Source organism: Ahaetulla prasina, chromosome 2 (assembly GCF_028640845.1).
Source record: "Ahaetulla prasina isolate Xishuangbanna chromosome 2, ASM2864084v1, whole genome shotgun sequence".
NCBI classification, from domain to species: Eukaryota; Metazoa; Chordata; class Lepidosauria; order Squamata; family Colubridae; genus Ahaetulla; species Ahaetulla prasina.
In genome coordinates this window covers 60,572,961-60,586,274 of record NC_080540.1, presented here as the reverse complement: position 1 = coordinate 60,586,274, position 13,314 = coordinate 60,572,961, and the positions used below count along the sequence as shown (strand labels likewise).

At 40.4% G+C, this 13,314-nt stretch overlaps 1 protein-coding gene across 2 annotated transcripts in view; it reads right to left on the bottom strand.

The window, feature by feature from the left end:
* Positions 1-13,314, bottom strand: part of EEFSEC (eukaryotic elongation factor, selenocysteine-tRNA specific) — a 187,678-nt gene that overhangs the window by 94,145 nt on the left and 80,219 nt on the right. For both annotated transcript variants that reach the window (XM_058170044.1, XM_058170043.1), the window contains exon 5: positions 10,440-11,081. In XM_058170044.1, coding sequence (XP_058026027.1) covers positions 10,440-11,081 — 642 coding nt within the window. The remainder of the gene's footprint in view (positions 1-10,439; positions 11,082-13,314) is intronic.

The window sequence follows — 13,314 nt, the reverse complement described above, 5'->3', positions numbered from 1 at the left end:
TCTTTCTATATCGTTTCTGCCCAATATTGGGTGACTTCATGTTTTAGTTAACCTTGATGGGTAAATACACTCTTGGCAATTACTCCCAGTATTTTTTGTTCATTCCTCCCAGAAACATCTCCTCCTCCTACCATAATGAAGCAGCACAGCAGAACTTGAAGTACTATTACATATGAACTAAGTGACTATTACATTATTTCGTTACTTAATACAACTGTCCAAACAGTTCTACAAACCAAAATTTGGAAGAGTATATAAATAGTCTTATAATAATCCCAACAATGTTTATACAACAATTTTGATACGCCAAATTCAGTCTTGCCATCCAAACAAGCCATTTTAATACTACTTTTTTTTAAAAAAAAATGTGGCATTTTTATTTTCTTACAGCTACTTCATTAGAAAATTTGGTGACAGATTAGCCAAAGCCATATTAATGCATGTTTGTTAATGCCTATATCTTTTATTCTCCTACCGGTACAGCTGAAATTTCCCCATGTTGTCTGCATTTTTAAATACAATGGTATTTCAAATGAGAATACAATTATCTCCACATTCCTAAGCTGTACAAAATTGCTCAATTGCAAACAAAATAGCAGCCAAAAAATAAATATCTCTCTTATGTTCTTACTTTACTGTGGGTTTTAACTAGTGAAAGCATTGTGCATTCAGTGATTGCCCTCATTGAAGTGTTATCATCATTATTTAGCATGCCATCAGCAGCCAAGCACAACCAGGCAAACCTGTGTTCAGATTTTAAAGCAGCTGAAACATAAATTGTGGCAAAAACAGATTCTGCCAAGCACTGAGTTTACTGTTAAGGTGCTGACATCACAGTGGCAAACACATACTAGATAGCACAAAGTAAATACATATATGTTTATTCATGTACATAGAGTAAATTTTATAAATCTAAAATGTTAAAATAAGGAAAGAATCAGATAATTCTACAATTCATCATACAATGTCCAAAGTAAGATACTGAGATGAGAGGTGAAAAAGCCAATTTGGTCTACAGATTAAGGCACCAAACCAGAAACCAAAAAAACCTGCCAGTTCTAGTCCTGCCTTAGGCATGAAAGCCAACTGGGTGACTTTGAGCCAGTTACTCTCTCTCAGCCCAACCCAATTTACAAACTTGTTGTGGGAAAAATAGGAGGGGAAAGGGATATTAGGTATGTTTGCCACCTTGAGTTATCTATAAAAATAATAAAAGTGGAATAAAAATACATAAGGCATAGATAATACAAATTCTACAAGGATAATTGTGTTGCCTAGAGACCATTTTTAAAATGACAACTCCCTCGTTTTACTAAAAAACCGAAACTGTATGATTACCAATGTGCATGATAGCAATGTATTCAGAAAATAGCTATAGAGATCAGAGGTATGGCAGTAGTTTATGAGCAGTGCATTATGAGGAATGCCTGAGCATTTATAAACATTATCTATATGCAGACTATAATGTTAACCCTAGAATAACTTGGTTGCTTTTTAAAAAAAAAAATCTTACTAAGAATTTAAGTTCAGCCAGAGTACAGTAACTACCGTTGCCAAGAAATGCAGTTCTTTATGTGTTAGCCAGGTAAAGTCATTACAACTGGAGCAGCATATAAGCCAGAATAAATAAATACTGCACTCAAAGTTGCCTATTAAAATAATACCTTGCTGACCAATGGTCTTTGAGCAGGTCTTTCACATATCAAAGCCTTTGCCTATGGTTTCACTAGGAAGCAATTCTCCTTGAGGCATTGAACAGGCCCCAAACAACAAAGAAGCACTTTGCAAATAAAACTAAGAAAATTTTCTTCCTCTTCTTATTCCACTGTCATATTACTTATTAACCAGGATCCCTCCTCAGCAAAACATTTTGAGGATTTAAAGTTCTTTGTGCAAACATCTGTAAAATAGAGGCATGCAAGAAGTCCACAATTCAATTGCTAGAGTCCATCTTTGGGGAGGTGTTTATAATTCATAGATCATATTTCGACTGATGCAGTCAAGGACGAGGGCCTTCTCTGCTGTTGTCTCTGAGGGAAGCCCTCAATCTCTTCGCCTTCTGCAAAGGGATCAAAACATGGGAGTGCAGTCTTGCATAGGGACACATAGGGGGCCATAGGGCTGGTTGGTCCCATGAGAACTACTTTCCTCCCTGTATTAACAACTCCTAGTCACCCCATTTTCGGAACTTTTTATTTTTTGTAATTTTAGAATGTTAACATAATAACATTACAAAATGTTAATCCTAAATTATTTGGTTTTAGAGAACTTACTGACAAGGAAATATATGAAATTATATTGTTCTTTCATGGTTAATTGGTGATTCTCACTTCAGGGGAACAAAATCAGGAAGAAGAGAAGAGATGTTGATCCTACCCGAATGTTCTTTCTCATGGCGATGGTGGAAGGAATCCAGGAGTGGATGTTGCTCTTTCTCTCTTCTGCCTGGAGACTGAGCATGTCATCATTTTTAGGAACGCCTCCTTTCCTGCCTAGTCCCCAGTTTGGCGAAGGTGTAGCAATGATGAGACACGGAATCTGAGAAAACAAAAGTAATGCCCCCCCCCGGCCTGTGGACCAGACCGCTGCAGGGTGGGGCTGGATTCCCTCCACTATCACCATGAGAAAGAACATTCAGGTAGGACCAATGTCTCTTCTTCATGGTGCTGGGTGGTAGGAATCCAGGAGTGGGACTTACCAAAGCCGGTGCGCTCTAAGGGCAGGAAGCAGCCTGGTCCCAAGTCACCCCTTCAGTGTGGACCCTCTGGAGAACCCGTTGTCCAAAGCCACTTCTGCCAAAGCAAAGGTGTCCAACTTATAATGACAGATGAAGGGGAATGGAGAAGACCAAGTTGCCGCATGACAGACCTCCTCTATGGAAGCCTGTGTCACCCATGCCGCTGTTGTGGCCATGCTCCGGGTGGAATGGACCATCACATTCCGAGGCACTGTCAGGGATTGAAGCTCATATGCCTTGGCAATGAATGCCCGAATCCACCGTCCTACATTCGATGGAGTGATCTTCTGTTCCAGCGATCAAACAAAGACTCAGTCCTCCTCAGGGAGGAGGTCCTTTTGATGTAGATGTGGAGAGCCCTCCTCACATCTAAGGTGTGCCATTTCTTCTCCACGACGTGTTTGGGCCTCGGACTGAAGTTAGGCAAAATCAATTCCTGGGCCCTGTGGAACCAGGAATTCACCTTTGGGATGAAGGAGGGGTCTAACTGTAGGATCACTCTGTTGGTATGAAAAATACGTAAGTCAGTCCTCACTGAAAGGGCTGCCAGTTCCGAAATACGTCTGGCTGATGTGATTGCCACCTGGAAGGCCAACTTAAATGTGAGGAACCGCAGGCTAACTGATCTCAGTGGCTCAAAGGGGCTCCCAGTGAGGGCATTCAGTACCTTCATCAAGTCCCAGGTAGGATACCTGTGGACCACAGGGGCCTCAAGTTAGTGGCACCCCTGAGAAACCTGCGCACAGTGGATGTCGTGTAGAGGCTGCAGACCCCTTCATGAAAAGTGCTGCCACCTGATAGTATTAGGTGCCAAGCCCTTGTCCAAGCCGTCCTGAAGAAACTCCGAGACATGAGCCACTGATCCGGAAGAAGGATCAGTGTTCATCCTGGAGCACCAGGCGCAAAAGGCCTTCCAGGTAGCATCATACGCTCTGTCGGTGGATGGCCTCCTAGAGGCCTGAATGGTCTGGATGACCCTGGAGACAAGCTTGTCTTGGCTCAGGACCCTCCGCTCAATCTCCAGACAGTTAGCTGGAGCCACTGAGGATCTGGATGGATCAGGGCTCCCTGGCTGAGGGAGATCTTGTTCTGAGGTATCCTCCAGGGCCTGGCCACTGACAGGCTGATCAGGTCTGCAAACCATGGTCTCCTGAGCCAATGAGGCGCTAACAGCAAAATTTCCACCCTTTCCACCAAGACCTTCCTGATCAGGGCTGGCAGCAATGGAAGGGGACGAAAGGCATACAAAAGCCCCCAAGGCCATGGGGTGCGAAGGGCGTCAACCCCCTCTGTCTGACATTCTGCATCCCCAATATATGTTCTGCCCAATTTCAGAAAATTCAGCTGCTGCCATCAACTTATTGATGTCCTGGTGTAACCGGATATCATCTGGGGCCACCCTCGCCTACAGTTGGCAGAGTTAAGGCACAGTTAAAAAATGAAGCAGAGGTGGTGGCCTTCACCACCCAGGCCACTGCCTGGTGTGCCTTGGGGAGGCTCAATTCCGCCTTTTTATCCTCCGACTTAAGGCAGTCTATGGTATCAGAGGGAATGATGGCAGTAGAGTGTAAGGCTGCCACTGGGCTATCTACCTCTGGCGTTTGCAGAACCTGTGAAAGGTCTGCAGCCACATTATACAGTTTCCTCTCCATGCCTGTACCCAGGCTGGGCTCACTGCCTCTGGACGACATCCAAAAAGAGCTTGGGTGTTGGAACCACTTCCTGCTCCACGATTCGCTCTGAAAAGAGCATGCAACCGGAGTCCTGTGCCTTGGGAGGTGTCTCAGGGATAGGATCAGATCACAATTTAGTGATGTTTTGGCCTTGTGGAGCAGAGACCAAAATAATTCTGGCCGAAAGAGGCCAGTGAAGGGTGATGGATCTGGAGCCATCCCTTCATCGCCTGACAAAGCCATAAAATCCTCTTCCTCCCCTGAGGAATCTCCACTCTGAATGGAGGGTGTTTGGGAAGGAAGCCCCCAGGATTCCAACCAGAGACCTTGAGCCAAGGGTGGCAAATGCTGGGGCGAAGGATGAGAATTTCATGAGGCGATAAACCCCTTTGCTGGAGCCCTACAGCTATCCCCTGCGTAATTGCCTGGGAGATAAGCAATTGTAATTGGTCAGAAATTCCTGACTCAATATCCTCTCCCAGGGGGCGGCCAGCTGCAGTTGGCGTAAAGGTCGCCTCAGGTGGACCTGAGCCTGATCTAGAAAGATGGCCCTGCACAACTGAATGAGGCATTGTTGAGGCTGCAGCTAAAAAAACCTCATTATAAACTGAGCCTTCACTGTCAATAGGGAATAAGCTCACCAGTGCCATCTGGTGACAAGGCTCGGTAAGAAAGAGGCTGGGAGAGGCTTGTCTTTTCAAAATTCCCCAATGGTTCTTTTCCCAAGGGAGGGGGATGACAGGTCCCACTGAGGGAGGAGTTGTCTCACCCTTCTTCTGTGCCGCCTTTTCTGCCCTGGCTAACTCCTTCTCTATGGCCTTTTGACACCTCTTGGTGTCTTTTTCAGCCGCCTTAGTGCCTCTGGTGCTGGCAGCAGTTTTAATCCGCTTGCCAGCTGAGGATCAGCTGGATGAACCCTGGCTCCGATCAGGAGGAGGTAGAGAAAACTCCCCAATCTCTTTTCCCTGCGGAGCTTTGCTGGTAGAAGGCTGCAGAGTTGCCATATTGCCTGGAAGCAATAACAGGCAGCCACGCATTCAAGGCAGGCAGACCCGGATCGGGTGATAGCTGCTGCGGCTGAGCAAAAAGAGCGCTAAGCTCCCTGCCCACACAAAGCTGGACAGGGACTGAAGGTCTTTAAGAAGGCAAGCAAACCACTGGGGTTAACTGCCGCCACGGCTTCTTCCTCTCCCGGCACTAACATGCGAGCCGTCAACAGTGTGCCCAGGCAAAGCTGGACAGGGACTGAGTCCCCTCCACGCTCCCATGGGCAAAGCCAAGGGTCTGAAGAAATTAGACCCACCTCCGTTCTCCAGAAGGCTGGCAGGGACCTCGGCTGACAGCCGGCAAGATATCTGACCAGCAGACAACCAAAGCGCAATCCGCGTTGAACAGAAAAAGAGAATTGGAACATCTCACGCTTAGAAGGGAATCCAGGAGTCGGTGAAAATCTCTGAAAGTTAAAAGAAAACTCTATCTGGCTAAAGACTGAGCCGAACTGGGGACTAGCCGGGCAAGGAGGCATTCCCAAAAATGATGACACACTCAGTCTCCAGGCAGAAGACAGAGAGCAACACCCACTCCTGGATTCCCTCCATCCAGCGCCATAAATTATTTGGTTTTAGAAAACTCATTGACAAAGAAATATATGAAATTATTGTTCTTTCATGGTTAACTGGTGATTCCCACTTCAGGGAGAACAAAATCAGGAAGAAGACAATTTGCATTTGTTTATTATATTTAAACACCGTTCTTGATTACTTTATCCATAAAAAAATAAATATTAAAACCAATACAGTATCATAAAACTGTAATCCCTGTCAAGTCCCTAATGACAGCTTTACCAAAGAAGGCTATGTCGTCGCAAGTTTGACACCCCTGGTATAAACTGTTGCTGCTGAGAAGCCCAATAAGACCAGAAGAAGTATCTCAATGATTTCTAGGCCTTGAAAATGGTTATCCACCATTGCAATCAATGATAATTTATGACCAGATCTGAATTCAGACTGAAATTATTCAGCTAGTCTTCCAGCGCATTCTGTAAAGATTTCCTATCAGTTTAGCAATGGCTTTCTTAATAAAAGGGAAGGTTGGAGACAGGGCAAGTTCAAAACGGCTAAATTTTTTGAAAATGTGGCACAATAGTCTCTCTTTTAAGGCAGACAGTAAAGATCTGTCCCCAAAGAAGGATGAAACCCAACTTTTCATAATGCCCCAACAATCTGAAGGAGCCAGAAAGGGCGAGAATGATTTTTTTTTCATTTCATGGAGTTCACAGGCTAAAGAGAGTCCCAGATAATGCTTCAAGACATTGTGCAAATTCTGCCCATGATGAGTCATATCTACACTGAATATGAGCAATTTCATCAGCAAAAGCCCCAGTAGCCAGGTAGCAACACTTCCTGCCTGTCTTTTTCAAAAAAGCAACCTTAAACAAAGCTGATGGGCAACATGACAAAATAAGAAAGGAGAAGTATGAAGGCTTTACTGCTCTTCCAGCCATGGTATAGGTTCAAATAAAAGTTCATTCCCATGTTCAGGCAGATTACAACCCATGCTGCCTCACAGACTGTTACCATATTCCATCCTAGAAGAAAGCACTGACAAATTATTGGCATACTTTTACCAAGTAATTTATAAAGGTGTAAAATGTATGTAACCATAAAGTTAATGCAAAGGAAACTTTGCTTCTTTATGTGAAGATAAGGTAAAGGTAAAGGTTCCCCTCGCACATACGTGCTAGTCATTACCAACTCTAGGGGGCGGTGCTCATCTCCATTTCAAAGCCGAAGAGCCAGCGCTGTCAGAAGACGTCTCCATGGTCATGTGGCCGGCATGACTCAATGCCAAAGGCGCACGGAACACTGTTAACTTCCCACCAAAGGTGGTCCCTATTTTTCTACTTGTATTTTTTTTAAGTGCTTTCGAACTGCTAGGTTGGCATAAGCTGGGACAAGAAACGGGAGCTCACCTCGTTATGCGGCACTAGGGATTCGAACCGCTGAACTGCCGATCTTTCAATCAACAAGCTCAGCATCTTACCCATTAAGCCACCGTGTCCCTTATGCTAAGATACATGTGCAGTAATATATGGAAAACAGATTGGATCATTTGTGTTAATCCTTAATTGCTGAGGACCTATTTGGGTAAGAGAAAGCTAGACATTATTGTCATAGCTAATATAGGTTTTTTTCTCTCTCTCACTCACTCACACGCACACACACACACTCTCACATTCACACATACAATCACAAATACAACCCTATGGGACAGCACTGGGCAGAATGTAGTTAATAGACTTCATTACAGTGCTTATACCAGCTACTACTGACAGAAATGAGATCCTAAGCAGTTCTAAGAATTGTTCCATGTGATTTCCAGGCCACTGAGTATGTATGAATGTTTACAACTAGGTTTCTTAGCTGCTGATAGTTCTATAGCTTTGTGACTAGCAGGAGATCTTGTTGAGAGCAGTAGTTATAGCAGTAAAATAAAAAGTGTCTGAAGCCAATTCTTTGCTATAACCTAACTTATGCTACCTAAACCATTATATTTTCTGAAAACAAACAACTGAGCAAAAATCTCAGTTAATTGCCTGGTGAGTGCCATAACAATCTTTAGCAAGTTCTGTTTGTAGAAAAGTAGAACAAAGCCATGAATATTGAGGGTACAATGGAAGTAGCATGGTAACCTAATAATCAAGAGGAAATTCTTATCCATCATTGCCTGATTTGAATTTCATGATGAATTGGCCATTAAATAATGAAGAAGTTGCATATATTTTATCATTAAGGGTGAAGAACTAGGTCAATTAAAATTACATGAAATGAGTTTTCCCCATTTTTTTAAGAAACATAACCCTATAAAACTGGCTACAGAAGCCACAAAAAGTAAGTCTGTTATTTTTTTATTTGAACTCTCCTAGATGTTTTGAAGCTAAACTCTCCCCCCCTTTAATATGTTAATAGGAACACCAATTCCTGGGGGTGTGCATATATAAAAGACATTATTATTTAGTGCACTGAGAGAAGGGCAACCACCCACTTCCTTCCTTGACAAAGAGAACATAGTTTTTCTCCATCAATGTCAAGAATAGACACTGTAAATTCAGTTGTTCTAATCTCCAGACATCTATCAGCAATAGGGTGGGACTGTCTGAATTAGTATTTCTATGAAACCAGAGGCTGGACATTTCTTAAAGCACTCAATGATTTCATCAGCCATTTGTTCATACTTTTCCCCATGGGGACCAAGTTGCTGTTTTCTCCAAGCCATCTATCTTATTATACTCTGCGTAAACACAAATTGTTTGTTAGAAAATTAAACATAATATTAATAATGATATACATCTATGTCTCCATAATCACTTTTATGTTAAAGAAATACTCCAGCAAAGGGGAGAAAGTAATAGCAGCATGCTAAATCTTACTTTTCTATTATTCTGAGCTTTTCAGAAGACTAAGCTTCCTGCAGAATTTCCGGTAAAAGTTTAGCCCCATTTGAAATAAGTGGAGGTTTAGCCAAGATATTCAGCTCTGGATCTAATTCACGATACTAACTTAGTTCATTTCAGCTGTAGAATAGTTTGTCACACAGTCAGCCAAACATTCAGACTTGGTTTGGAGTTTTTAATCCACCTATCAAGTTCTTCCCAATGACCTGGGATAGACAGATGTTATTTGAAAGTGTTAAAGGTACTGTATCATCACAGGATGAAAGCCGTTCCAAGTAAAGCTTCCTTTTGTAATTGATTGATGTGAATTTTGTCAGTGCCAATGGTGTTCAAATGATGCTCCACATGTTTTGGGATTGTAACTCAGGCACCTATTACTATTAGTACAATCTTTGCTTTCTTTGCAATAGATTTTCACATTTTATTTGCAGTGCTTGTATTTGTTACTTTCTCCAGTTCTTTCTCTCTTCCTCTGCTGTCTCCAGGTACTGCCATGTCCACTATGCAGACTTTGAGAAGAAGAGGTAGTCATGTTACACTCACAACAGTTCATCTGATTGCATGATCAATTTGAAGCCAGGAGGGCAAATTCCAGCAAAGAATTTGTATTTCATGTCTAGATACAATTTAGCTATTCTCAAGAAATATTTGCATACCAATATCAAAAAAGGATTTATTACCCTTCCAACACTGGCACCCAAAAACAAGGAAAAACACCAACCCTCTAAAGAGAACCATGGGCACCATTCATGATTATAAAGATCTAAACAGGTTAAAAATTAGAAGCTATCATCCACTCTCCCTTATCTCAGATCTTCTAGACCAGCTACAAAAAACACAGATCTTTATAAAATTAGACTTCAGGAATGCTGAAACAGAATGAAAAAAGGACATGAATATTTAACAACCTTCAATATAAGATGCAGTAAGTTTGAAAACACAGTGATACCTTTCAGTCTGGTTAACTATGGAGCTGTTTTTTTCTAGATCTAATATTTTCAAAAATGGTACTCTACTAATATGTACTTAGATGACATATTAGTTTATTCTGAAAGCCCCCTCTTGCATGTCACCCATGTCAGGAATGTATTGCAAAAATTACAGGACAATAAACTCTTTGCCAGACTAGAAAAGTGCTCTTTTAACTTGCCTCAATTGGACTATTTGGGCTACAGAATCTCCACAGAAGGCATACAGGTATATCCATCAAAGCTACAGACTATTCTATCATGGCACCTTCTCTCTCCCCCATAACGTGAAAGATGTCCAGCACTTTCTGGGCTTTGTTAACTTCTATAGGAAAGTCATCCCTAATTTTCCTGACTGTGTAAAACCATTGTCCCAGCTCCTAAGATAGGGTTGCTGATTCTCCTGGTGAATCCAAGAGTAATTGGTTGACAGAAACTGGATGAAAGTGGTCCAGTATGGTTGGATCTAGTGATGGAAGGGGCAAACCAGCACTTCCTTAACAAACGAAGGGAATCCAGTTTTCTTATAATCCGTCCCTAATTACCCTTTCCCATATTAAGATCCTTGCACATTCAAGGGAACTTTATATTATATCATGCAAGCTTACCCGTTCTACTTGTCCTTCTTTATGTTTCATCTTGTAAACCTTGAGTTTTGGCAGACATTCCTCCGTATAATTCTTCTCTTCCATTCCATGGAGAAGTATCCCATGAAATGCCAGTCTGCAAGTATTTGCATGAATATCAGTGTCTAATTTTGAGCCAATTACAAGACAAAATTTAGGACAGGTAACTGGTTTTTCAAATTCAAGTAAGGCCCACTGTTGTTTTGGGACCTGTCTTTCTTCAACTTGGCCATTTTCCTTGTTTTCCTCTGAGGACTTTGAATCGTTGGAAAGATATTCCTCCTCATAAAGGTATTCCTTTTCAAAATCAAAATAATTTTCCAGAGGCTCTTTACTGCAGTCATCAGGAGTTGGGCTGAAAAACATCACTCTTCCCATAACAGTCTCATGACCAACTGTAATATGAAACTTTGCCTTGGTTTGAAGAGTCCCTCGAAAATATGGGATTTTCTTTAAAGAGATAATGGCAGCATGGATCGTCTGGAGAGATTCAGGTGTACAAATGAGGCCTCGTTCCAACAGCTTTGGATCAAACTGGGTTACACAAATTCCAACCCTATCCCCTTGCATGGCATAAGTTACTGGTGTATGAAACATCTGCATCGATTTTACTTTCTTTGTCACCTATTTATGGGGAAAAGTATAACAAAAAAAAACCTGTTAGCATTTTTCTTGTATTTTAAAATAATAAGTTAAAATATTTGTACTCTATGTGTATACTTTTAGAATAGTAAGATATTATTTTTGCTGTTTTATAACATTCTCATTAATTACCCAGAAAATTTATCTTAAATTACCTAAAGGAATGCTTAAATTTTTTATGCAAGAAAATATCAGCCCTTATTCTTTTGAATTTAGTAACTTCCATAGTAGCCAAAATTATGCAGAAGAGGAGTTTGAACCAGCATAAATAATTAGCCCATTTATTTTTTTAAAATGCAAATGAGTTACATAGTTTAAAACACCCTCTTTTCTGTTCATTTCCCCTACACATTTGCTGCTCCTTCTTAAGCAAGCTGTGTTATCTCCAACGGTAAGCATTTTCCCTTTCTGATTGTTCTGTGATACCATATTTCAGTGTATTAAAACAATATATATACATGTTTTTGTTTTAACACATACAGCACTGTAAGACATTATTTTTAAAAAAAAAATAAATAATGATTTCTAAATAATCTTCATTCATTTATTTTAAATAGTTTCCAATCCTTTTTATCACACTTGGTCTTTTCCCTAAATCTGTCAAATAATAATGAAATATATTGCATAATGTGTAAAAAAAACTTTATAATCTCATTTTCATCGACTTGTAAAGAATAAACACAAATATGATTTAGTGATTTCAGGACTATTTTATGATTATGAACTATATTCTACACTATATGATTATGGTTATTATCTGGTTATGACTCTAATCTTTCCATAATATATGAGACAGTGTAACACCATAAAAAAAAAAGTTTGGTGCTAATACACTTGGAATCTTCTTAGTTATTCTATTTCAGAAACATCTTAGAATAGAAACAGTAGCAGGAAAATAAGCTTTTTAAAACTATCAAAGTTGGTTCAGCTTGATTAAGACAAACCAGTTGGTTTAATATGGTTTGATTCTCTTTTCCTTTTTTCTTTTGTTCTACATTTATTCTTTAAGCCAGGGGTGGGCAAAAGAGAAATTTCTATCTACTGGTAGGTCCCTAGATGATGTGCAATAAACTGCAAAATTTCTGACATCCAATTATCCAGCAATAGCAAGAACTAAGGAGATTTACTTGACTAAATTATGTTGCAGGAAAGGATTCTGAAGGGGTAATGGGATTAATTGCGACAAAATTGTAAATGGAATGTATGCGAAAAGACTTATAATCTTAGTTCTGGTACCAATCACACTTCCCTCAATTGAGCATGTTGCCAGAAACAAAGTTTCCTTAATTCTTAGTACTTGTTCATCCTCCTGAATCCCTATTTTGTACTCCGTTTGTTGGGCAGCAGTTTAAAAAGCTTATAATCCTGAAAACTGACTACTCCAACCTTAAGAGTTATATTCATCTGTGATCAATTTCCCCTCCCTCTGTGCTAACTATTCTCTGCAGTAGCCTTTAATACCTTTGGAGAAAGTCTAGAGAATACAGAGTCTGTAGAGGGAGGGAGGGAGGGAGGGAGGGAGGGAGAGAACATTTAATATCATGCCCCTCCCTCTTCAGCTAATGCTAGTTGCTTTTTCCACTAGCACAGTGACCACAACTAAATGCAGATTTAACTCAATATTTTTCATTTATTCATTACCCATGCATATTGCACTCATCTTTATAACCCTGAAAAATCTTTAAAATGTAGCATTTTACAAGAACTCAGAAGATTCAATGTGTTTTCACATTATGATTTTTTTCTTTTTTTAAAATATAGAACACAACATATGAACTGAGCAATAAAACTAATCCTGAGCAATAAAACTAGTCCTGAGAAGACCCAGAAAGTTTTATGAATTAACTTTAACATTTGGAAAACTAAGCTTCCTCATCTCCATACTTGAGTTATATATCATCTAGGATCTAAAAATCAATAGAGCTATCTTGAATAAGGAGCTAATTTCACTTTCTCAAGAATGTATCTTTTTCTGCTAAGTATAGTCCCCCTTTAAAATGAATAATAACATAGCTAAACATAAATGCATATTTATAAATGTCACAAAACCATCCATCATCACAATGTCCGGATTTCAACTACTTCCACCCTACCTGCCTTCCTAATTTTATGTCACTCAAATATATTGTCAAATGGCACGTCTGGCATCAATTCTGGGCAGTAACTTCAGCAGAAAATTACTGTGTCTATCCAAAACCAATCATATGGTAACTTT